This window comes from Polypterus senegalus, chromosome 1 (assembly GCF_016835505.1).
Source record: "Polypterus senegalus isolate Bchr_013 chromosome 1, ASM1683550v1, whole genome shotgun sequence".
NCBI classification, from domain to species: Eukaryota; Metazoa; Chordata; class Cladistia; order Polypteriformes; family Polypteridae; genus Polypterus; species Polypterus senegalus.
Window position 1 is genome coordinate 126,477,907 of NC_053154.1, and position 27,237 is coordinate 126,505,143.

The window sequence follows — 27,237 nt, forward strand, 5'->3', positions numbered from 1 at the left end:
GTTTTCTATTCTAAAAAGTTTAAATTATAAAGAATATCAGTTTGCTGAAACCATGATCTTTGCAATTGAACAAATAAACAACAGAACAGATATTTTGCCTAATGTGTCGCTGGGATATAAGATATATGATACTTGTGATACAGTTCCTTTGGCAATCAAAGCTGCAATGGCACTAATGAGTGGAGTAGGAGAAGCACAATCATCATCTCTGCCGTGTTCTCAACAGTCAAGCATTCATGCAATCATAGGACATTCTGCATCTTCTCCAACTATTGGTATCGCTACACTTGTTGGTCAATTTAACATACCAGTGGTAAGAAATAGTGTATTGTTATTATTACCTGCTTTTTTTATTTTATTTTAAATCTGGGTTTTCAGTAAATCCTTTTTACAGTTATAATTATAATAAAGGTGTAGAAGTCTTCAACATGTGCCATAAACATGGAATACTTTTAAATAGTTCTATAAAATTATTCAATTGTTGTCATTGATATATCATTATGATATACCAAAAAAGTTTACAAATGATATATTTTATATATGTATTTATGTATTTAATTTAACTGATTTCATTTTCACAGATCAGTCATTTCGCTACTTGTGCTTGTCTTAGCAACAGGAAACAGTTTCCCACTTTTTTCAGAACGATACCAAGTGATTATTATCAAAGCAGAGCACTGGCACAACTTGTCAAGCATTTTGGATGGACCTGGGTGGGAACAATAAGAAGTGACAATGACTACGGCAGTTCTCCCACTGATAAAGTTCAAGCAAATTATAGAAAACAACCAGATCTAAAACCGTTTCTTAGCGAGCACCTATGGGCCAAAAGTAACCTACATGCCAAATTTCCAGTCCCAAGTCCTCATGGTTCAGGACATTTCATTATGAGTGAGTCAGTGGTATTTGGCTTTTATATATATAGATGTGTAGTGTTTCCTTTAGGTCCTCCAGAGTAACAGGAGCACCTAGGTATGATCTTTATTTATCTGAAAGATGGGGCAAATTCAGTGAATCTAGAAAAGATGAGGAAGCTAAGCGGTGAGGCAAAGACACTTCAGAAAATACATTTGAGTAGTAATTGAAAATCTATTTATTTATTTGCATGGGGTCATTATTAATTGAACCAGATTCAGTCTTGATAGTAGTAAAGGACTCATTACGATGAAGGCGGAGGGCCTGAAGCTTATTGGGGTTAGTCTCAAAGACAAACAGTGAGCCCTAGTCTGATGGATTTTAAAATTTTGTTCATTGTAAGAGGAGTGCATTTAGGTCAGGACTAAAAACTGATATTTTATTTTGTAGGTTTTTATCTAGTAATTGGGGTTGAAAGTGTGGATATTCTTGAGGCTGACCCTCCAAATAGCAGTGAACCACTTAATCTCATTGAGATTGCACAAGTGGTGAATCAGCTAAGGGTTAAGGAAAGGTGCAGGGATCTGTGGTATTCCGGGATGGTGGTAAGGTTGTCTTCCTGGCATTGCAAGCAATCTTTGCTTCTATTTAAGAGACTGGCGTCATCCCAACTGACTGGAAAATGGGACTTGTCATCTCTATCTGGGAAATGAAGGGTGATGGATTGCGGCAACTACAAGAGGATAACACTGCTCTTGGTGTCAGGTAAGGTCATTGCTAAGGTCGTCCTCAATAGGATCTGTGATCAGTTGCTCACCTACCAGTGGTCAGAGCAGTCAAGTGTTACACCTCAGAAGTTTACCATCCTGGCACTTGGGGTTCTTATGGAGTGCAAACATGAATATTGACAGTTTCTTTGCAGCCTTTGTCAATTTTTGTAAATCGTTTGACTCAGTTGATTGACCTGCCCTGTGGGACATCCTGAGACTTTGCAGTTTCCCCTCAGGGTTGCTGGATATCCTGGCCAGAATGTACACTAGTACTGTGAGTGCTGTGCAGAGTGAAGGCAGAATTTCCAGGGTGTGTGCTCTTGCTCCTACTTTGTTCAATGCTTGCATGGACGTGGTGTTGGGCAAGGCAGTGGGGTCCAGCAGCTGTGGGTTATCAATTGGTAAATAAAGATTCACTGATCTTGACTGACGACGATGCTGTGATCTTCGCGGAATCAATGGAGGCTCTGCCTGGTCTTGCGAGTGTCCTGGATTAAAAACCAAGATACTGGCCTTTAATGACCTCTTGGGTACAGCCATCACTAGTGTGCCTGTCTGAGGAGAGAGTGTCGACCTTTTCGAGAGGTTTGCTTACCTTGGTAGTGACATTCATGTCTCTGGTGACTCTTCTTATGAAGTCAGTAGACAGTTTGGGAGAGCATGGAGGGTCATGAGGTCACTGGAAAGGGGCATGTGGCACTCCCGATATTTATGCAAAAGGACGAAGGTCCAAGTCTTTAGAGTTCTGGTGCTTCCTGTCTTTCTATATGGTTGCGAGACATGGATGCTATCCAGTGACCTGAAATGAAAACTGGACTCCTTTGGTACTGTGTCTCTTTGGAGAATCCATGGGTACCGCTGGTTTGACTTTGTGTTGAATGAGCATTTGATCATGGAGTCCCAAGTAAGGCACATTACCTGTATTGTTGGGGAGCATCAGTTGCAGGTGATCCGACTCACAGGATCCTTATTGTTGAGGAGCCAAGTGGCTGGACCAGGTTAAGGGGACGCCCACGTAACACAAGGCTATGGCAGATAGAGGTCATTTGCAGAGGGTGAGACTGGACAGCATGTCTGCCTGGGGGGTTGCCAACCAGGATCCCAAGCTGTTTCATCATGTGGTGAGTGCGGCAACATGCTGTACCAGTGCATGTTCCCCAACCTAACCTGACCTGATCTGACCTGGGGGTGAAACCTCTCCAACTCAGAAAGCTGAGAAACAAGTTCAGCGTTTTTTTTATTTTTGCAGCGGTTAAGATGTGATGAAAAACAAATGGAAAAGTCTCAGATACAGCCCTTGGTAGCCTCCCAGAGGCTTCCAGGATACTCCACTGAGTCATTATTTATCTCCAAAAAATCATTTGATTTAGCAGATAAATTGTATGTTATTTTAGAGTGATGTATTGAATCTTCATATATCAGCATAATGATACAAATTACAATAATGTAATTTACAGTGAACACTCAGTAACACTTTACATTAAGTGCCCATAATTACACTGTAATTACCTGTATAAGTACAGTGTAACTATTTATTACTCCATTCTTACTGTGTAATACAAAATAACGCTATAGTTAATTACTCAGTTGTCATTGTTATTTCACAGTTTATATAATTACAGTGTAACAATTTATTACTGATCCTAAAACAAGTGTACTTACATAGTTACATTGTATCTGTACCTTAAAAAAGTAATAAAAACATCAAGGTATGTAACTACAACAATGTAACAGATGTTCCATGTTTTGGGCAATTTTAGTGGAGAATTGCATTGATAACTGCATAGGTTTTCGATGAAACTTCAAGATCTATTTTAAATGGTGAAAACACCTTTAAATGTGGCTAACACTTTTGCCTCACGGATCCATTATCCTGAGATGGAATTCTGTCTGGAAATATGTGTGTGAAATTTGTACATTCTACCCATGTCTCTCTATGTCTTCTTCATGGGTTTTTTCCCACATCCCAAGGGCACGACGGTTGGGTTACATGGCCATATGTGTGAGAGCATGAGTGCTGGTGTGTTTGTCAGTGGGCCTTGCAATGGGATGGCTCTCCATCTTGGGCTGTTTTCCTCCTTGCACCCAGTAATAATTGGAATGGCTCTGCGACCCTGTGTACTTTAATTTGATGATGCAAGTTTGGCAGCATTATGTTAGGGATGGGTATAAAAATAGCCCCAAAAATTCAACAATAAATAGTGTAACACAACCACAAGATTTTGACAAATGTTTGTTTAAGCAAAACATATCAAGGAGGTGCCCCTCTAAATTTTGCATTTTTCAGCAATAAACTCATCTTTTGGAAGCGATTGTACCAGCAGGATCGTTAATCATAATATAATTACTCCCATTCTTTTGCCAATTTTACAGTGGAAAAGTATATTAAGGTCTATAAGAAATCACCAGCCATCTGATTTTGATTATGATTTTGTCATTTCTTAAGATGCTATTAACAAAGCACACAATCCAAAAGGGCCAGAACCTTATATACCATTGGAGGGGTCATCGTTTCTTATGGACTTCTCAGAAACCTCACCAATTTAAGTAACAGTTACTAATCTTATGTCATTTTATAGCAGTGGTCAGAACGAACTACACACTAGTGGAATGAGAGGTGGAGAACTATCCATATGTTTAAGTTACCAGTAATCTTTCATGATGCACTAAATAGCAAAAGATAATACGGAACATATAATGAATGCCTGCCTGTGCGGTTTCTAACTGCAGTTACATATTATAGGATGCACTGAGCAAAGGATTACTCAAAGGCTTTTGGAGATGGCAGCAATATATTTACAAGCAAATAAATGTCAGATCTTTTCATCTTAATTTTCAAGAATGTTTGGTTAGTTATCTCAAATGTCGATACACTTCCAGGTGAATTCATTCATCCAAAAGCTTGTAATCAAAGGTAAAAAGTCTACAAGCAGAGAAGCTCCAAAAATAAAATGGTTTTAGCACATGCCCCAGTGTTTAGACTAAAAGAGGATGTCAAGATTGCTGACAATCAGACACTGAACACATCTAAAACCCACAGCATAAACAGGAACTGCTGGATTGGAAGATAATTCAAATACTCTGTGGTTCTGTAATACTTAGAAGTGACTTGCAGACTGAGAAGTAAATGTCAGTATATTGTGCTTATACATTACTTACCTAGTGTGGCGTGCGGCCAGGGTCCTTGCCTGACCAGTATGCCTCCACACTGGAACAATGGAAGGGAACATATCCAGAGCATTACTTCCCCAGGTGTGCTAGATGGCAGCCCCCCTGGGTTGCAGCAGTGCCTCTGACTCCTGCAGGGCTTCATGGGAGTTGGAGTTGGATACAGCTGTTGGGATCTGGGGGTGCCACCAGGGGGTGCTGCAGCAGCTGCTGAGCCCGTATGGGCGGTTCTTCTTCTTCTGCTGCTGGTAGTAGGTCATCAAGCACCTGGAGCACTTCCAGGTGCCTTATAAAAGGAGCTAGCCAGCAGATACTACTCTGACAGCCAGAGTCAGGTAAGAGTAGACAATACTCATATGGAGGCGTGGAGGAGGAAAAAAGAGTAAGAGAAAAGAGAGAGCAGTTTTGTGCTGTGTTTTGTTTAGTGTTTGTGACTGTGCTAGAGTTGTTTGAAATGAGGAAGGCATTTCCCATGAGTGAAAAAAAAAGCAAAATTTTAAAAAATGCCTTGAACTTGTGTCCCACGCTTGTCTGTGTAGGGGTTGAGGCAGCGGTGCCCACCTGGTGGTCCATATGGCATAGTCGGCAGGATACCCTGGCCATCTGCAAGGTAGGGATCTGCATTTGTTATTCCTGTGGCAACCCGACATAGCAGTGAGGGGCACGCACACAAGGCAGCACAGTAGCATGCATGCACATGCATCTTAAGAAACACGCACTAAGCAGCACTTGGGAAAAAAAAGAGCCTCAATGAAGCACCACTTCCATGCCAATGGGGAAGAGAAAGTCTAGGGGCAGTCCCAAGGCAGCAGGCAGCCACACGCATGCCGTTGCTGAGGAAGCCCAGATCGGCGTGCTGCAGATTGAGGCCACCTGGAAGACGGAAGCTCCAGGAGACTAGATCAGCAAGAAGGTTGGCGCTTACCCCAGGGATGACCTGCCCTGGGAGTATTTCTCATATCTTCCATGTGCCTAACTCCTAAATGACAAGGCAGACAATCGAGGTGCTGGAGAGGACGGCTAAGGCTCTTCGGAAGGCAGCGCATGAATGGCTGCGGCGGCGCGGCACTGGGCTGTCCAGCCAGAGAGATGCGGCGGTACAGGTGAGTGTTCCCTGTACCATAAATAAAACAGGACAACTAAGTGAACTGCTTCTTAACACTGACTGCTTCCAGATCTTAACACTGAGTGAAAGCGAGTAGCCAGAAGTCCGACAGTGGATGTCGGCGTAATGGCCAATCATGCGGAGAGGCTGGAAATAGCCGAGGTGCATGGAAGAGACCGGCTTATGGGTGTCGGTACCTGCAGTGCCCTGTCCCCATAGCCCCGTGGTCATATGCAATTCTAAGGGGGTGTAGACTTATATAATTATATATATCCTTGTTTCAAAATAGATCTTGATGATCTATGACTGTCTTGATGACTGCTACTTCACTTTACACTTGTGTGAAGCAATAAAATGTTAAGCTCTCGAAGTATGCTTGCTGTGATGGAAAAGAAAGTAGTAGAGCTTCAGGAGAAATGGTACTATCTACAAAAAAATTTGAACTGTTTAACAGCTAATGCCAGTTAGTTTGTTCCCTTATCATTTTATAATACCTCCTTGTTTTTAAATTATATTTTTTTGTATAGTAAACTGCATTTGACAAAACTACTGTATGCTTTAGTTAAATTATGTTTGTATCAGATTTCTCAAATTATGTATTCAAATAAGAAATTTCAGATTATATGAATAATTTGCAAGATTTTTGTAAGTTTTATATAATTAAAAGTATATCCATGTAATAAAGTGAAATGGTTGTTTAAATTTGTAAAAAAAATATGAATTATGAGTATGCTATTGAAGTTTTAAATTATCTTTAGGCAAACCAAATGCCAAAAGGGGAAAATATGACACCTCAAATTCAAGTTCAAAGAAGAGGGGAAGAGGGAATGGTGGCTCGCTTTTGTAAAGTTTCTTTAACATTAGGTATGCTAAATGCTGTCACAATGCTAGTGGTTTAGAAGCTCTCCAAAGGGCACATTGTGAATCAAAATTAGGGTTCCATCTTATTATCTACAAGGGTACACAGCCTGCATGAGATTTTTGGAGATCTTTTTGTTTAGATATGCAAAAATCATACAGTTTTATGTCATGAATAATTTTTATTCTTCAAAATGAAGCATATTTTCTTTGCTATAATAGATTTACCTCACCTTTTGGTATTTTAATATAATTCACACCTTTTTATTAAAGATTTTTTGATGGCAGGTATTTTTTATCTTTCCTAATGTATAATGATAAATTTCCACAAATATTTTAAATATAGTATAACATATTTATCTTTTACAAATATATTTTACAACGTAACAGCTATAACATTTCACATAAAATAATGTTATATAAGGTAGTTAACTAATAGATATAATTTTTGGTTCTTCTTATTCATTCATTCATTTAAAATAGCAAAAACTGCAAAAACATCAGCGTCAGAGGCGACTACCCATACAATCAGATTGTGTTTCAGACTACGAATGTAATTGTAATTAAAGTAATGTAATTACTCTGATTTCCAGCTGTCAAACTAACAAACCACAAATCGTGGCACAATGTAAAGGGGCTTCGCCGCTAAAGTCTGAGGTTTGATCCCTGCGAGGGAATGCAGTGGAGTGTGTACGTCAGATGAGCCCCAATATACACACATACTCTGCATTATTTGACAGTAAACTATGTAATATATATATATATATATATATATATATATATATATATATATATATATATATATATATATATATATATATATATATATATATATATATATAGCTTTTCCTTGCTCTTCCTCCCTCCTCATGGACTGCTTGCTGTTCTTTTGTAATGGCTATTTAAGCCTCTAAGCCTTCTCACTATATAGTTTTTATGTAGCCTCTTCTGTACAGCTCAAAGAAGAAAAGAAAAAACAAAGGTTGAAAAAGGCCAGAGTGCACATGCAAGTCCAAATCCACAAAATGCTAAACAACTATTCTTGAGGGACAGCAGCTTGGGGAACAAACTCAGTTGAACGCAAGCATGCGAAGAAGCCGAAATTAATTTGTTCAATGAAACCAGCATATCTTCAAAACAATGTGACATGATTTAGAAAATTTAACATGCTATGTGCTATACAAGTAAATGTAAGGTTGGCAATGTAATATAGAAATAAAGCATCCCTCTCCTTTCCCTTTTCACAGTATTACAATACTTATTAGTTAACAGTTATTAGGTACTTGATTTGGACTAATAATTTGTGTGCAAAAGTGCAGATTGTTTAGCACAAGTCATAAAAAATATAAACATCTTAAAAATTGTTTATATTCAATATCTGGTTTGATTTTTACTTGTTCTTAATGGGATGTAATTATTGGCTTTAATAACATTTTGGCATTAAATAAATATAATAATAATATATTTTATTTATATAGCACCTTTCCCATGCTCATGGTGCTTCACAAAGTCTTAGAAAAAAAACAGCAGGGTATATGTAACATTTGATACAAATGTTTTCCTGAATAGAACAATGAAACAGATAACAAAGCATTAAATAGAATAAAGAACAATAAACCAAAGTAAAATACTAAATTCAATACTAAAAGAAAAACCTAACCAATAACCTATTTTGTGATATAACAGACACACAAATTATCCTGACCACCTGGACAGAAAGGTAAACTGAAAGAAAGGACAGAATGTTAAGTTAAAAGCCTTCCTAAATAAATGAGTTTTAAGTTGTTTTTTAAAACAATGAATGGAGTCAGCTGACCTAATTAATTTCGAATGTCATTCCAAAGTCTGGGTGCTATGGAGCTGAAGGCCCTGTCACCCATAAAGTGCAGGTTAGTGTGAGGCACAACAAGATAACCAGAATCAGAGGACCTTAGTAGACGAACAGGAGCATAGTGATTTAGAAGGTCACTGATGTAGTCCGGTGCAAGACCATTTAAAGCTTTGTAGGTTATTAATAGAATTTTATATTCAATCCTGTAAGACAAAGGGAGCCAGTGAAGGCGAAGCAGGATGTGTGCAATGGTTCATGTAAGGAGTCTTGCAGCCAAGTTTTGAATTAACTGAAGCTGTGATATAAGATTAGAAGGGGCACCTGCCAGCAGCAAGTTACAATAATCGATGTGGGATGTGATAAAAGCATGGACAAGTTTCTCAGCATTAGAAAAGGAGAGGAAATAAGTGAACACAGGATATGTTATGGAGGTTAAAGTAAGATTGTTTCTTAATGTGGTTTATGTGAAAGAAATAAGAAAGGGAGGAATCAAAAATGACACCAAGATTCCTTGCATCAGAAGAAGGTCTCATGAGATCGCCATCAAGAGTGACTGAAAAGGAGCTCATTTTCTTAAGTAGTGCTTTAGTGCCAATTTGCAGGAGTTCAGTTTTGTTGCAATTTAATTTTTGAAGAGTTCTACTCCATTCACGTTTTAATTTTACTGAGGCAAGTTGTGAGCTGAGAAAACTCTGATGAAATTGCACTTTTTTGTTATTGAAATAGAGTTGACTGTCATCTGCATAAAAATGATAACCCAGTCCATAGCTAAGAATAATATGGCCAAGGGGAAGCATACAGTATAAATACAGAAGAGAAGAGGGCAGAGGACAGAGCCTTGAGGAACTCTTTGTGTGAGTGGCGCTGAGCTGGATCTGCTGTTGCCAAGACTAACAAACTCTTGCCCATCAGTCAGATAGGACTTGGACCAGTGGAGGGCAGTGCCAGAGATACACTGCATGTTCTCCATTCTGGAGAGTGGAATGTCATGTCTGACAGTGTCAAAAACAGCACTGAGGTCTAACAGAATTAATATGCTGGTTTGTCCAGAGTCTGCTGCCATAAGCAAATCATTGGTTACCCGAAGAAGAGCAGTTTCACAGCTGTTCTGTGCCCTGAAACCAGACTGAAAGGGTTCCATCAAATTATTAGAGGTTAAGTAATTTGTGAGCTGGGGGGCTACAACACACTCAAGAACATTTGACAGAAAAGGCAATGGGAAATAGGCCGTAAATTGTTTAGATCATCACCCTCAAGACCAGACTTTTTTAACATGGGGGTTAGAGAAGCGATTTTAAAAGTGGCTGGCACAAACCCAGTGTCGAGGGATGTATTGATTATTGTCGTAACAGTTGGGATTATGGCATGAAGACAATTTGAGAAGTCTGGTGGGGATGGGGTCCAGTACACAAGTAGTTGGCCTCATCTTACAAAGCAGGTCATTAACAAATGCCAATGTGACTGGTGAAAATTTAGAAAAGGAGCTGGATGGAGTGGGAAGATATGGAAAATAAAAATATATGTATTAGCATAAAAGTAATTAACAGCTTCTGAAGCATTAGATTTAGCATAAATTAGACATGTCAAGCAAATAAGATATGTCAAGCAAATAGTTAAATAAAAGATATTAGTCATATTGCATTTTTTAGTTAAGCTTGAAGCAAAATTACCAATATTGGGAAACTTGGAAGGATAGAACAGAAAGAGAATGACGTACAGAAACTATCCGAGGACAAAAGAAGGGGGAATAAGAACACCTGTTGTTTGAAGGCCAGGAAGCAAGGAATGATACCAATGACGAAATACAGAAAATGTTGATGGTCATGGTAGGCATGTGAGAAACCAGCTGCAGATGGTAGTCAGGAGATGATAATGGTTCCCATAAAAACTTGGGAAGCCAGCAAGCCAGCTGGAGTAGTGAGTCAGAATAGACAGCAAAGGCATTGTTTCAATTGAGGTGAGGATGATAAGAAATCATTATATAAATGTGATTTTTGAAGTGTTCGGGGCTCAGCTCGATTTGGCCGAATTGGGTTGAGTCCGTGTGATTGTTTTATTGCAATACAGTGATCCCTCACTATATCGCGCTTCGACTTTCGCAGCTTCACTCCATCACGGATTTTAAATGTAAGCATATCTAAATATATATCACGGATTTTTCGCTGGTTCATGGATTTCTGCGGACTTTTAATTTATGGTACATGCTTCCTCAGTTTGTGTGCCCAGTTGATTTCATACAAGGGATGCTATTGGTGGATGGCTGAGAAGCTACCTAATCAGAGCACGTATTACGTATTAAATAAAACTCCTCAATGATATACGATATGCTTCCTGCACGGTGCTTCGCACACTTCAAAGCCTCAACAGCCCGTATTGATTTTTGATTGTTTGCTTTTCTCTGTCCCTCTCACTCTCCCTGACATTCTCTGCTCCTGACGGCACTCCTTTGAAAAGGAAGATATGTTTGCATTCTTTTAATTGTGAGAAAGAACTGTCATCTCTGTCTTGTCGTGGAGCACAGTTTAAACTTTTGACTAAAGGGTGTTATTTTATGTCTATAGGACTCTAATAATGTTAAAAAAACTTATTTAGAAGGTCGTAAACAGGTTTTTATGCTCTAACTGTGAAAATATTAGATTTATAAATAAAGAATCCTACTTTGTGGAAATTCATTTATCTGTCTGGAGCGGATTAACTGCGATAAATGAGTGTTTACTGTATAACTAAGCGGAGAATATTTATAAACAGTCTGGGAGAGTTTCTAAGGGCTTAAAATATATAAAAATAACCATACAAACATATGGCTTCTACTTCGCAGATTTTCACCTATGGAACGCAACCCCCGTGATCGAGGAGGGATTACTGTAAAGCTATATACTCTGCCTATCCTATGACTCCTAATAGCCTTCTTTTCAGGTAAAGCCTTGACAATTTCGCTTTGACAAAGACAGGGAAGGATATAAATGGATGATGGATTTATGTTAGTTGAATTATTTAGATCTTTAATTTTATTTTGGAAAAAGTGGAGGAATTTTTTACAGACTTCAGTAGAGGAGGTAATTGGGCCAGATGCAGGTTGAAGTAATTTATTAACTACAGAGAACAAAACCCTTGGGTTATCATGGCCACTGTCTATTATTCTGCCATAATGTGTTCTTGGCTGCAGTAAGTGCATCCATGTAAGCCCTTTGATGGTCAGAGAAAGCCTGGATGTGAACAGTAAGGCCAGCCTTACGTGACTTTCTCTCAAGGCGTGGGCCAGTTGCTTTCATATATCGTAGCTCTGAATTATACCATGGAGCTGAACGCTTAAAGGAAACATCCTTATGTTTTAAAGGAGATGTTTTATCGAGTGCTGAATGAAGGCCTGAGTTATAGTGGTCAACAAGACTATCTACTGTTGATGGAATAGGTGAAGGCAGAAAAAGATCATAAATGGATCCAGTAAGAACAGAGGGACAGATATTTTTAAGGTTTCGGAAAGAAATTTGACGTTTACAGGTAAGAGGTGTGAGAGGTAATGAGACAGTGAAAAGCACTGCTTTACAGTCAGAGAGTCCCAAATCACTGCTATAATTGTTGCAGACAGATAATCCAGATGTGTAGATCAGGTCCAGTATGCTGCCAGAGAACTTTCTATTTGCAGTCCGGCTGTGGCGGTGACCTGACCCACGATGTAACTATTTCGGGCGCCGCATAATACCACTGTCTTTTAGGACATAAGTGTCTGACCATTTGCTCTGGACAAACTTTTTAATATGAAGGAGTTTGTCACAAGAGTATTTTAGCATAGTGGAGAGCAATACTTATCTATACTAATAAAAGGCAAAGCCCTCACTGACTCATTCACTCACTCACTCATTCACTCACTCACTCACTGACTCACTAATTCTCTAACTTCCCATGTAGGTAGAAGGCTGAAATTTGGCAGGCTCATTCGATACAGCTTACTTACAAAAGTTGGGCAGGTTTCATTTCGAAATTCTACGCGTAATGGTCATAACTGGAACCAATTTTTCTCCATATACTGTAATGAGTAAGGTTCAAAAGGTTAACATCGAATAAGAGTAAGGTTCAATGGCCAAGGGGGACAGAAAAAACAAAAAAAGAAAACTCCAGACGGCTGGAGAAAAAAATAAAATCCAATGGCCATGGGGGGCCGAGCTGCGTGTGACATCATCACGCCTCCCACGTAATCACATGAACTGACTATGACCGCAGTACGTAGAAAAGAAGGAAGAGCCCCGAAAGAGCGCTGAAGAAAAACACTGAATACTTTATTCGCGAGATACAAGTTTAATGAGAAGACACAAGGTATAAATGAGACTTTGGATCACTTTGTAACGGAGTTAAAATTGCTGTAGCGAGAAACTTTTAAGTGCCGGGTCTTAGCTAACATTAAATAACGCCGTGGACATCGCGAGATCGCATGAGATAGCACAGGCACAGCTTAGAAGCTTTGATGCATGTACTCCGAGCGGCTCACATGAACTGACTATGAACGCAATACGCAGAGAAAGCAAGACCTCTAAAGAGTGCGGAGAGTTTTGCTCATGTGAACGTGTCTGCAAAAAGTGGCGTTTCCTGCACTGCAAAAGTACTACAAAAGTTGGGCAGCCGGCGGATGCGCGCGCGCGTGTGTAGCTGTGCCGGCCTTTGAGATGCTGACTGCGCTTCTGCCTTAAGTGAAAGTAAACACTTTTAATTTTTTCCCCTTCCCATGAGCTATAGCCCAGACAACTGTAAACACGGGATCCCAATTCTAGACTACGGCAAACTAATATTAAGGCGCTTCACACTTTCTTTTACATGTATACGATTATGAGGTCGTCAGGTCGGATTATGAAGACAAGCACAGGAGTGGAGGACCGACAGTGCCATACCAGACAGTTAATGGCAGGACCGTCTCTCCAGTCTACACGAGACCCACCGCGACGCTCATATCGTCAGCGAAGACCTCTCTCTACACTATATTAAAGAAAAAGGCAAGTTTCCTTTCTTTACACCTTTTTTCATTTTATCCCCAACCAAAGCCTTTCTCTCTTAACACTGCAGAGGACACAAAAGTGATTTTCTTTTAATTGCTGGTAATGCCGGTAAGGCACATTACCATAGGCAGAAATTTGGACGTTCCCATAGAAAATGTAATTTCTATACCACAGCCATCGTGTAGCGCCTTTCAAAAGGGATCAACTACCAAGAGATGATCCATATACATTTAAGCTGCTGTTAGTACTACTTACCGGTTATGTTATACCAGCTTTAAAATGTAGCTTACCCGAAACCACTCCACTGGTGCTCAGTATATCTTTACTTCTTAAAACGTTAATGTTTTACTGTTTAATAGCTTATAGACTACATTTTATTTTTTTCCCTTGCACTCAGTGAGCGAGGCCAATGGGTGATCAGTTATATATATATATATATATATATACACTCACCTAAAGGATTATTAGGAACACCTGTTCAATTTCTCATTAATGCAATTATCTAATCAACCAATCACATGGCAGTTGCTTCAATGCATTTAGGGGTGTGGTCCTGGTCAAGACAATCTCCTGAACTCCAAACTGAATGTCAGAATGGGAAAGAAAGGTGATTTAAGCAATTTTGAGTGTGGCATGGTTGTTGGTGCCAGATGGGCCGGTCTGAGTATTTCACAATCTGCTCAGTTACTGGGATTTTCACGCACAACCATTTCTAGGGTTTACAAAGAATGGTGTGAAAAGGGAAAAACATCCAGTATGCGGCAGTCCTGTGGGCGAAAATGCCTTGTTGATGCTAGAGGTCAGAGGAGAATGGGCTGACTTATTCAAGCTGATAGAAGAGCAACTTTGACTGAAATAACCACTCGTTACAACTTAGGTATGCAGCAAAGCATTTGTGAAGCCACAACATGCACAACCTTGAGGCGGATGGGCTACAACAGCAGAAGACCCCACCGGGTACCACTCCTCTCCACTACAAGTGGTGGTGTAATGGTGTGGGGGATGTTTTCTTGGCACACTTTAGGCCCCTAAGTGCCAATTATGTATCGTTTAAATGCCACGGGCTACCTGAGCATTGTTTCTGACCATGTCCATCCCTTCATGACCACCATGTACCCATCCTCTGATGGCTACTTCCAGCAGGATAATACACCATGTCACAAAGCTCGAATCATTTCAAATTGGTTTCTTGAACATGACAATGAGTTCACTGTACTAAAATGGCCCCCACAGTCACCAGATCTCAACCCAATAGAGAATCTTTGGGATGTGGTGGAACGGGAGCTTTGTGCCCTGGATGTGCATCACACAAATCTCCATCAACTGCAAGATGCTATCCTATCAATATGGGCCAACATTTCTAAAGAATGTATTCAGCACCTTGTTGAATCAATGCCACATAGAATTAAGGCAGTTCTGAAGGCAAAAGGGGGTCAAACACCATATTAGTATGGTTTTCCTAATAATCCTTTAGGTGAGTGTATATCCATCCATCCATTTTCTAACCCGCTGAATCCGAATAGGGTCACGGGGGTCTGCTGGAGCCAATCCCAGCCAACACAGGGCACAAGGCAGGAACCAATCCTTGGCAGGGTGCCAACCCACCGCAGGACACACACAAACACACTCACACACCAAGCACACACTAGGGCCAATTTAGAATCGCCAATCCACCTAACCTGCATGTCTGTGGATTGTGGGAGGAAACCGGAGCGCCCGGAGGAAACCCACGCAGACACGGGAGAACATGCAAACTCCACGCAGGGAGGACCCGGGAAGCGAACCCGGGTCTCCTAACTGCGAGGCAGCAGCGCTACCACAGGGCCACCGTGCCACCCGTGAGTGTATATATATATATATGACCTCCAAAGAGCGCAGGGACTTCTGATCACGTGAACATGTCTGCAAAAAGTGGCGTCTTCTGCCCTGCAAAACTCGAGCAGCCGGCGCAAGCGCATAGCTGTGCCGGCCTTTGAGACGCTGACTGCAATTCTGCTAAAGTCAAAGTGAGCACTTTTAATTTTTTTCCTCCTCCCCCTGAGCTATAGCCCAGACAAGTGCAAACACGGGATCCCTTTTCTACACCGCGGCAAACTAATATTAGGGTGCTTCGCACTTTCTTTTGCACGTATACGATTATGAGGTCGTCAGCTCGGATTATGAAGACACGCACAGGAGTGGATGACCAACAGTGCCATAACAGCCGATTAATGGCAGGGACGTCTCACCAGTCTACACAAGACCCACCGCGACTATCCCCAAAAGGCGCTCATATCGTCAGCGAAGAAATCTCTCTACACTATATACAGTGGTGTGAAAAACTATTTGCCCCCTTCGTGATTTCTTATTCTTTTGCATGTTTGTCACACAAAATGTTTCTGATCATCAAACACATTTAGCCATTAGTCAAATATAACACAAGTAAACATAAAATGCAGTTTTTAAATGATGGTTTTTATTATTTAGGGAGAAAATAAAATCCAAACCTACATGGCCCTGTGTGAAAAAGTAATTGCCCCCTGAACCTAATAACTGATTGGGCCACCCTTAGCAGCAATAACTGCAATCAAGCGTTTGCGATAACTTGCAATGAGTCTTTTACAGTGCTCTGGAGGAATTTTGGCCCACTCATCTTTGCAGAATTGTTGTAATTCAGCTTTATTTGAGGGTTTTCTAGCATGAACCGCCTTTTTAAGGTCATGCCATAGCATCTCAATTGGATTCAGGTCAGGACTTTGACTAGGCCACTCCAAAGTCTTCATTTTGTTTTTCTTCAGCCATTCAGAGGTGGATTTGCTGATGTGTTTTGGGTCATTGTCCTGTTGCAGCACCCAAGATCGCTTCAGCTTGAGTTGACGAACAGATAGCCGGACATTCTCCTTCAGGATTTTTGGTAGACAGTAGAATTCATGGTTCCATCTATCACAGCAAGCCTTCCAGGTCCTGAAGCAGCAAAACAACCCCAGACCATCACACTACCACCACCATATTTTACTGTTGGTATGATTTTCTTTTTCTGAAATGCTGTGTTCCTTTTACGCCAGATGTAACGGGACATTTGCCTTCCAAAAAGTTCAACTTTTGTCTCATCAGTCCACAAGGTATTTTCCCAAAAGTCTTGGCAATCATTGAGATGTTTCTTAGCAAAATTGAGACAAGCCCTAATGTTCTTTTTGCTTAACAGTGGTTTGCGTCTTGAAATCTGCCATGCAGGCCATTTTGCCCAGTCTCTTTCTTATGGTGGAGTCGTGAACACTGACCTTAATTGAGGCAAGTGAGGCCTGCAGTTCTTTAGACGTTGTCCTGGGGTCTTTTGTGATCTCTCGGATGAGTTGTCTCTGCGCTCTTGGGGTAATTTTGGTCGGCCGGCCACTCCTGGGAAGGTTCACCACTGTTCCATATTTTTGCCATTTGTGGATAATGGCTCTCACTGTGGTTCGCTGGAGTCCCAAAGCTTTAGAAATGGCTTTATAACCTTTACCAGACTGATAGATCTCAATTACTTCTGTTCTCATTTGTTCCTGAATTTCTTTGGATCTTGGCATGATGTCTAGCTTTTGAGGTGCTTTTGGTCTACTTCTCTGTGTCAGGCAGCTCCTATTTAAGTGATTTCTTGATTGAAACAGGTGTGGCAGTAATCAGGCCTGGGGGTGGCTACGGAAATTGAACTCAGGTGTGATACACCACAGTTAGGTTATTTTTTAACAAGGGGGCAATTAATTTTTCACACAGGGCCATGTAGGTTTGGATTTTTTTTCTTCCTAAATATTAAAAACCATCATTTAAAAACGTTTACTTGTGTTATATTTGACTAATGGTTAAATGTGTTTGATGATCAGAAACATTTTGTGTGACAAACATGCAAAAGAATAAGAAATCAGGAAGGGGGCAAATAGTTTTTTACACCACTGTAAAAGAAAAAGGCAACTTTCCTTTCTTTACACCTTTTGTCCTTTTATCCCAAACCAAAGCCTTTCTCTCTTAACACTGCAGAGGACACAAAACTAATTTTCTTTAATTGCTGGTAATGCTGGTAAGGCACATTACCAGAGGCAGAAATTTGGACGTTCACATAGAAAATGTAATTTCTATACCACAGTCGTCGTGTAGCGCCTTTCAAAAGGGATCAACTACCGAGAGATCATCCATATACATTTTAGCTGCTGTTAGTACTACTTACCTGTTGTGTTACACCGTCTTTAAAATGTAGTTTACCCGAAACCACTCCAGTAATGCTTAATGTAGCGCTACTTCTAAAAATGTTAATGTTTTACTGTTTAATAACTTATAGACTACATTTTATTATTTTTCCTTGCACTCAGTGACCAAAGCTATACACACAAATATAGACACATACATATATATATACACATATATATACCTGTGTGTATGTATGTATATATGTATATATATATTGTGGTGGATTGCCGGCATTTTACTCCGGTCCTCACCCCCTGGCCGCTAGGAGGAGCTCTCCCGAGAGCATATACGGGCCCCGAATTCCAGCAGGGCCTCATGGACTATGTAGTTTTTATACACAGCTCTGCTGGATACCTTGGGGGCCACTGGGAGTCGCTGTCAGGAGGCCAATGGACTCATTTGGGCACCATGACCCGGAAATTCGTCACAGGAAGAGCAATGGGCTTCCGGGGTGAAGAAAAGTACTGTTTACCCTGACCCGGAAGGAATAAGGACTTGTGGAACTGTTGGGCAGAAAGACTTCCGGGTCAGGGGGAATAAAAGGACTCTGGGAACTCCCAGACAACGAGCTGAGCTGGGTGGTAGGAGGGCAACGCGTCTGGAAGTGGAGGATTGTGATTGTTACTGATTTATTATTGTGATTGATGAATATAGTGGAGTGGAGGGTGCTTGGTGCACATTATTATAATAAATATAATTATTGTAGCACTTTTACCAGGTGTTTGGTGTGGTACCTGAGGGTTCAAGGGAGCACTACTGCCCCCTACTGCGACAATATATATATACAGTATATATATACACACACACACATACATACATACATACACACACACACACACATATATATAATCTGTGTGTGTGAATGTATGTATGTATGTATGTGTGTGTGTGTATATATGATGTAGATAGGTATGTATATATATATATATATGTGTGTATATGAAGATATGTATATATATATATATGTAGACTCAAACCGATTATAACAGCAGCAATCCAAGCTGTGAGAAAACAGTAAAAAGGAGGCGTGTCAGACGTCGTGGTACATTTTCTGATGCAGCTAGACGAAAACAACTTCGTGACACTGCGGCCAAATACACAAAACAATTACTCTGACAATCATGTTACGTTATTTTCAAAATGTTTCCTTTTCTTTTTCTTTACTTCTTTAACACACTACTTCTCCGCTGCAAAGCGCGGGTATTTTGCTAGTCTGATTGTAAAAGAGAAGCAGCACAGCACAGCAGAGAAGGTGAGACGGGAGGATGGATGACAAAGATGAGCGGCAAGCAGCAGAAAAAGCATAGTAGGAGATATTACAAAATGCACATGAAGATACCAAAATTCGGAGGTGCCAACATACAGCCACATACATATAACGCTGGGTATTACAGGGGGGATCGCCCAGAGCCGCATCCAGCTGGGTGTAAACCTCAGATCATTTCTTAGCCATTAAGCATGTATAGGAGGAATCGAGAGCAATCCAGTGTATAAATTATAATCAAGAAGACAGAGGTTAAAAAGAGAGACCATCATAGATCGTCATGGTGCAAAGAAATTTCCATAGGGCTCGTCCAGTGTGCCACAGAAAGATTTGGTTGTCTCCGTGGCTGAAAACCAGGTCAAGTCCATAAAAGCAAATCCAAATCAACACAGTTCAAGTCAATTGCATCCATGAACTATACATACAATAAAAAGAAAGTGAATAATTGCAAAAAATTTTAGTTTAACGCAAATTTTAATGAAAATTGTTGATAACATGCGTGCGCCAGTGTCCCCTTAACCATTAAGTCTGTATTTCTCTCTGATTGTGGCAAAAAAAACTAAGCTTCACAATGTCTCTTTAACCGTTCCATAATTATTACAATAAAGCTGAAACTAATATACAGTATTTATAAAAGTAAAACAGAAATGTTTTGCGAAATACTGTACTAACTAAACTAAAACTAGAAAAATCATTATGGAGACTAACTATAACTAAAGTGAATTTTGAGGTTAGATCAGTAAAAATAAAATAAAAAAAACTAGTGTAAAAAGACAAACTATAATACCTTTGTTTTTAAGTCCACCTTCTTAACCACCACATCATACTGCATCTGAGAATGTGTTCCTGTTGTAACATGCGTTCTTCACTACTGACAGCTTATCATCCCTAATAGAAAGCAGGCTGACAGCAGCCGTCAGAATACACCCTAGTGACCAGCACAGACCACAACAGAGGTCAATGTGAGATGGAAAGACACCTGACTTGCTCAAGACTTTTTATCTCATAGTTGGAGATATCAGTTTTAATGTTTTGTTTGACTGTGTTCTCGTAGTTTAAACGTCTACCCTCATTACCGTTAGTTCTGAAGTGTCAGAAGAAAATAAAATGACATATACTTTGCTTTTATGTTCAGGTAAATTCCAAACATACACATTACCATTACTCATATATTTTTATTCATCTACAGATGTAGAGACTTTTTTGAAATCTTAGAACGTTTTACTTATTAGACTCTTGTTCAGGCTCTGCTTATAACCTCCTACCATATCAAGATGTTTGCTCTAGTATACAGAGAACACTGGAATCACAAGAACATTCTGTTAGATTGTGATGCTCATTGAAGTATTACTTTTTAAGTGTTTGGCAAAATATTGAAGATATGTAAAGCATAAACTATTTGACCTTGGTTATTTTGACACATCCACAAGCTGCAAATATGTAAAATATGATCTGGCAGGTGTGTGTAATAATCGGGCACTAATTAATGTCAATTGCAACTGCTAATATGTTTATTTTCACATTAGAATTTACTGGTAGTGAAAGAACAGTATATGGTGAATTATATGCATAGTGCATATAGTGCACAATAAAAAAGTGCACATTCCCCAGCAGTGTAACTGATGGCACCGGGAGGCTGCTATTGAGGTCCCTGCAGTGTTATCTCGCCATTTGGTAAGAAATGGATGAGCAGTCTGGAAGGTACTTTGGATTTACAGGGAAAAACCTATACCTGCATTCTTTAAATGATGTGAAATATTCATAGCTGATATAAGGTTGACTTCATAATAAGTTAGTGGTAAATAAATTGTAAAAACAACCATGGAAAGCATAATCTTTACAGAAGGTACCTAAGATCATTTGAAAATTAAGTCTATACATCCATACTGTAAGAGTTATTTTTAAACTGGAAAATTTGCCATTAGTGCTCATTAAAAGTTTAAATCAGTAAACCCGAATATATTGTTGAACATGTCCTTAAATTTCTACCTAGAACAATCAATGGAACAAGTATATTTTTGGGCCAATAGTGCATGGGATATACAAATATATGTTTCATAAATATTTTTAATCAATTTTAAAATTGTGCACTAAAAATCTGAGTATGAAAAACATTCATAACCTTTGTAAATTGTTAAAGTACATTAGTGCAAATAATAGACATTCTGCCTCATTTAATATCTGAGGAATAACTATATAAACAGTAAATTTTAACATTACAGTTGGTAATCTTTTGTCATTTTAGAATGCTTGAATATGTGCTATTCTTAGAGAAGATCCTTTTCATATATAAAAGTTGAATTTCAAAAAATTTTATGCCAGTGTATAAGTCTTTGACATATAATAATTAAAATAAATAATTAGCAACAAACATAAGGTAGATATTAACTTGTTCATCACAATTATCAATTATTTTATAAACTAAATTTGTGTCTATATTGAAAAGTGTATTAAAAAATTTAGTTTAAATGATATTGCATTAATTTAAATTTAATACAGATATTTTCTAATGTCATGATAAGTTATGATGTTTGTCTATTTGCATAAGTCGTCCATGGCACAAAGGGACAGAAAGAAACCACTTTGATTTCTAGCAACAGACAAGTATTATAGCAGATATAGGACAACTGTTATCACAACTATTATAAACCTTGTCGGACATAAGAATGACAATACAAGGTAATCTTGTATGTCCACCTTAAATAAGGACGTATAACGATTCAGAAATAGGTATCGTTGCTTGAATTAATTAGTTAATTGTTAAATATCCAATTTAAAGAAAAGGAAATTTCTAAAATTTTTAAGTATAAATATATTATTATTTTACAAAACATCATTGTAGCCTGTTTTACAATTTATACTTTAATTTGAATTTTGATTTAGATAAAAATTGCATTGTTTACAAGAAACATGTTCATTTATCAGTGAGTATGGACAAGAATTACTGGTTTCACAGCAAATGCTACGTAGATTACATGGAAACACAGATTTCTTTAAAAGCAATTCATTTAAAAGTTTAAATTTGCAGAAAATACCACGGGCAAAATTGATGATTGCATGCTTCAGATTCTAACATTCAGCATTTTCTGGCATAGCAATTTAATTAAACTTTCGCAGAAACACAGTCGATTTAATGATTCTTTTATTATTTCAGATCCAAAACGTGTCAGACCTTAAATCCAGCAATTAAAATGTAAGACTTGAGTTTTTATTTTGGTTACAAATACTGTTAAAGTGGATTTAAGGTTGAAATAATTTGCACTGATATATCAGTAAGGATATGTAGAATCTTAATAAATATTGTAATGTATATAGAAAAAAACAATTAACAGTATTAATTAAAGCAGTATGTTAATATATTTAAAATCTGTCCTTGATGTTACTGGGAAATTGTTAGGCAAATAAAAGCTGATAAATTCTTAGATTTGGTGGCCTGCTTTTTTATGATCACAATATGCATTAATATAACAGGCACTGCAACACCTGAAGAAAGTTAATTTCAGTTTAAACAATGGTGATTATGTAAGTTTTGACATAAATGGAGATCCGACTGCCAGATATGAATTGGTGAATTGGCAGCTTAGTGTAAACGGAATCATAGAGTTTGTGACTATTGGATTTTATGATGCACTTATGCCAGAAGGAAAGCAGTTCATAATGAACAACAAGAGCATTGTGTGGGCCACCAATGATGGCAAGGTGATCTCTTTAATTTATTTTTATTTGACCAAATGGCAAAATTTAGTATGATTTAATTTTATGAAGTTCATTACTCTATACTTCAGAATTGTATGGCATTATGTTTTGTTGTTTTTTTTCTAGATTCCAAAATCAGTATGCAGTGAAAGCTGTCGTCCTGGTACACGTAAGGCTACACAGAAAGGAAAGCCAGTATGTTGTTTTGATTGTCTACCATGTGCAGAAGGAGAAATTACTAATAGCACAGGTAATGACCAAAGTGTTTAAATACACAAACTATTTAGTAAAATCAATCCTTTTCCATAACCTGCTTTATATAGTGCACAGATAAAAGAACTTGGAATATGTCCCAGCAGAACTGAAAATAATCCGGAACTAGTCATGAACAGGATGTTAGCCAATTATAGGTTGTACAGTCTGTATTGTAACCTTATGTTTGGAAGTCGCCAAATTAAATACATGCAAAATATTCCCTGTAATGTGGGAACTAGATAACTGAGGATCAGGACACTATTTTTCCTGTATTAGTTTATTGCAAAAATGATCTGGTATCGTACTTAATAAAGTTTTATCAAAACATCCATTTACTGGAAAAGACCTGCATACATTTTTGGACATTTCTATACACTTTTAAATTATTGCAATGTGCTGGTGGACTAAATGGATGATTCTATATAACATCATTGTTTATCTAGCATAAAGTCCACTTTTTTCACTTCTTTCTTGAGTTTGTATTTTTGAGACAAAAAAATACTAATGCTCTTTCTTTTTTTCATGTCTTGTTTTACTCTTAACATACCAGCACTACAACTTAACAATGGAAGACAATGCTTTCCTTTACATTAATGGGTCTGTGTCACTTTTGAGAAATGTCTGTAAATTTTCAATAGAAAAGCTGCTACGCTGCTGTGAAACTAAATGCCGCTTTGGAGTTTTATTGTATTGTACGTTTTTAGCTACATATTGTACTGAACTTTTTTCGCATGATGCTTTCTCAAAATATAGTAATATAATTCATCATTTTCTATTCAGCAGTAAATCAACATAGTCCCGATGTTCCTTAAAATAGCTAGTTCATGACACTCTATCTTTTACTTTCAGATGCAGTAAACTGCATGAAGTGTCCTTTGGAATACCGGGCCAATGAAGAGAAAGACCAGTGCATTTTGAAGGACATTGAATTTTTGTCTTATGATGAAATAATGGGGATGATATTAATTATACTTGCTTTGTTAGGAGCTTTGCTAACTTCCATGGTTACTGTTGTATTTTTTAAGTTCAGAGATACTCCAATTGTGAAAGCTAATAATTCAGAGCTAAGTTTTCTTCTTCTTTTTTCATTGACGCTGTGTTTTCTGTGCTCACTTACATTTATTGGGGAGCCCACTCAGTGGTCCTGCATGTTACGACACACAGCTTTTGGAATCACCTTTGTTCTTTGCATCTCGTGTGTTCTGGGAAAAACAATAGTTGTGCTTATGGCTTTTAGAGCAACAATGCCTGGTAGTAATATAATGAAATGCTTTGGACCAACTCAACAGCGGTTAAGCGTTTTAACTTTTACACTCATACAGACTTTGATATGCATTGTTTGGTTAGTAAAATATCCTCCATTCCCCCAAAAGAATGTGAACTCTAATAAAGAAAAAATTATTTTAGAATGTGAAATGGGATCCACAGTAGCTTTTTATATTGTGTTAGGATATATTGGCCTTTTATCAGTCATGTGTTTTGTTTTGGCTTTTCTTGCTCGGAAATTACCAGATAACTTTAATGAGGCAAAATTCATCACATTCAGCATGCTGGTGTTCTGTACCGTTTGGATCACGTTTATTCCATCTTATATCAGCTCTCCTGGAAAGTATACAGTAGCTGTAGAGGTATTTGCTATTCTGGCATCAAGTTTTGGCTTACTTCTTTGTATTTTTGTTCCAAAATGTTATATCATACTACTAAAACCAGATAAAAATTCAAAAAAACACCTAATGGGTAAAATGCAGTCAAAATCGCTTTGACATCTAAGTGAAAATGCACATTAAAACTATGATACAGCACATAGTCTGTGGTAATTTTTTAAAGTATTGATAGCACAGTAAGCCAAAATTAAACTGAGAAATATTCTGAGCTGTATGCTATTGTAATCAAATGACTGCTGAAAACTTTAAAAATTAAAAGTGTATACAATTCAACATGTTTGTTTTAGAATTTTATAAATGTTGTGTTTTGCTTCAGTCCCCACAGCCTTTAACTAGTTTAGCTGAGTTTATTATTTATACATTTTAAAGACACAACAGGTAAGTAGTACTAACAGCAGCTAAAATGTATATGGATGATCTCTTGGTAGTAGATCCCTTTTGAAAGTCGCTACACAATGGCTGTGGTATAGAAATTACATTTTCTATGTGAACGTCCAAATTTGTGCCTCTGGTAATGTGCCTTACTGGCATTACCAGCAATGAAAGAAAGTTAGTTTTGTGTCCTCTGCAGTATTAAGAGAGAAAGGCTTTGGTTTGGGATAAAAGGAAAAAAAGGTTTAAAAAATGGAAACTTGCCTTTTTGTTTTATCGTATATGTGCAAAAGAAAGTGCGAAGCACCTTAATATTAGTTTGGCGCGGTCTAGAAAAGGGATCCCGTATTTGCAGTTGTCTGGGCTATAGCTCAAAGGAAGGAAGAAAAAAATTAAAAGTGCTCACTTTGACTTAAGGCAGAAGCGCAGTCAGCATCTCAAAGGCCGGCACAGCTATGCGCGCACGCCGGCTGCTTGACTTTAATAGTACTTTTGCAGGGCAGGAGATGCCACTTTTTGCAGACATGTTCACGTGATCAAAAGTCTCCGCGCTCTTTGGAGGTCATTCATATATATATATATATATATATATATATATATATATATATATATATATATATATATATATATATATATATATATATATATATATATATATATATATATATATATATATATATATAAGTGATCACCCATTGGCCTCGCTCACTGAGTGCAAGGGAAAAAAATAAAATGTAGTTTATATATTATTAAACAGCTAAACATTAACGTTTTAAGACGTAAAGATACATTGAGCACCACTGGAGTGGTTTCTGGTAAGCTACATTTTAAAGACGGTATAACATAACAGATAAGTAGTACTAACAGCAGCTAAAATGTATATGGATCATCTCTTGGTAGTTGATCCCTTTTGAAAGGCGCTACACGACGGCTGCGGTATAGAAATTACATTTTCTATGGGAACGTCCAAATTTCTGCCTGTGGTAATGTGCCTTACCGGCATTACCAGCAATTAAAGAAAATTAGTTTTCTGTCCACTGCGGTGTTAAGAGAGAAAGGCTTTGGTTTGGGATAAAAGGACAAAAGTTGTAAAGAAAGGAAACTTGCTTTTTTCTTTTATATAGTGTAGAGAGACGTCTTTGCTGACGATATGAGCGTCGTGGTGGGTCTCGTGTAGACTGGAGAGATGGCCCTGCCATTAACTGGCCAGGATGGCACTGTCAGTCCTTCACTCCTGTGCGTGTCTTCATAATCCGACTTGATGACCTCATAATCGTATACGTGCAAAATAAAGTGCAAAAGGCCTTAATATTAGTTTGCCGCGGTCTAGAAATAGGATCCCGTATTTGCAGTTGTCTGGGCTATAGCTCATGGGAAGGAGGAAAAAAATTAAAAGTGTTTGGTTTCACTTAAGGCAGAAGCGCAGTCAGCGTCTCAAAGGCCAGCACGGGTACGCGCGCGCGCCGGCTACCCGACTTTTATAGTATTTTTGCAGTGCAGGAAACGCCACTTTTTGCAGACATGTTCACGTGATCAAAACGTCTCTGCGCTCTTTAGAGGTCTTGCTTGTTCTCTGCTTACTGCGTTCATAGTCAGTTCACGTGAGCTGCTCGGAGTACATGCATCAAAGCTTCTGAGCTGTGCCTGTGCTATCTCATGCGATCTGGCGATGTCCACGACTTTATTTAATGATTTAATGTTAGCCAAGACCCGGCACTTAAAAGTTTCTCTCGCAGTTTCGCTGAGTTTGTGTCAAACACCACCCTGACTATCTCATCTTCGTCTGAATATTTAGTGGCAGAGTGTTTCTATTGGGTTGCCGCTGAGGGATGGCCTTATATGGGCATCGAGTTGCAATCTATTACAGTATATGGACGAAAAAATAGGTTCCAGTTATGACCATTACGCGTAGAATTTCGAAATGAAACCTGCCTAACTTTTGTAAGTAAGCTGTAAGGAATGAGCCTGCCAAATTTCAGCCTTCCACCTACACGGGAAGTTGCAGAATTAGTGATGAGTGAGTGAGTGAGTCAGTCAGTGAGGGCTTTGCCTTTTATTAGTATAGATCAAAACTTAATAGATTATTGTAAATCTGTCTGTTTTCTGAATTATTTCCTCTATGCAATGAAATCTACATTATTTTCACAGCACTACTTCTCAAATTGATTTATTATTGCATCAGGCTTCAGTACAATTCTGGAACAACTTCAA

At 38.5% G+C, this 27,237-nt stretch overlaps 1 protein-coding gene across 1 annotated transcript; it reads left to right on the plus strand.

Annotated features, from left to right (window-relative positions):
- The first annotated feature begins 52 nt into the window (after window positions 1-52).
- LOC120533622 (extracellular calcium-sensing receptor-like) lies at window positions 53-24,753 on the plus strand. The gene is made up of 6 exons (XM_039760560.1): window positions 53-275; window positions 1,306-1,429; window positions 5,785-5,896; window positions 22,511-22,738; window positions 22,862-22,985; window positions 23,840-24,753. Exons 1-6 carry the CDS (start codon window positions 53-55, stop codon window positions 24,751-24,753), a joined length of 1,725 nt encoding a protein of 574 aa, XP_039616494.1.
- The last annotated feature ends 2,484 nt before the right edge of the window (window positions 24,754-27,237 follow it).

Coding starts and splice junctions, on each gene's coding strand:
- LOC120533622 (XM_039760560.1), top strand. CDS start 53: ATGATCTTTGCAATTGAACAAATAAACAACAGAACAGATATTTTGCCT. Junction 276..1,305: donor TGCATCTTCTCCAACTATTG/GTATCGCTACAC, acceptor TTTATTTTGTAG/GTTTTTATCTAGTAATTGGG. Junction 22,986..23,839: donor AGAAATTACTAATAGCACAG/GTAATGACCAAA, acceptor TTTTACTTTCAG/ATGCAGTAAACTGCATGAAG.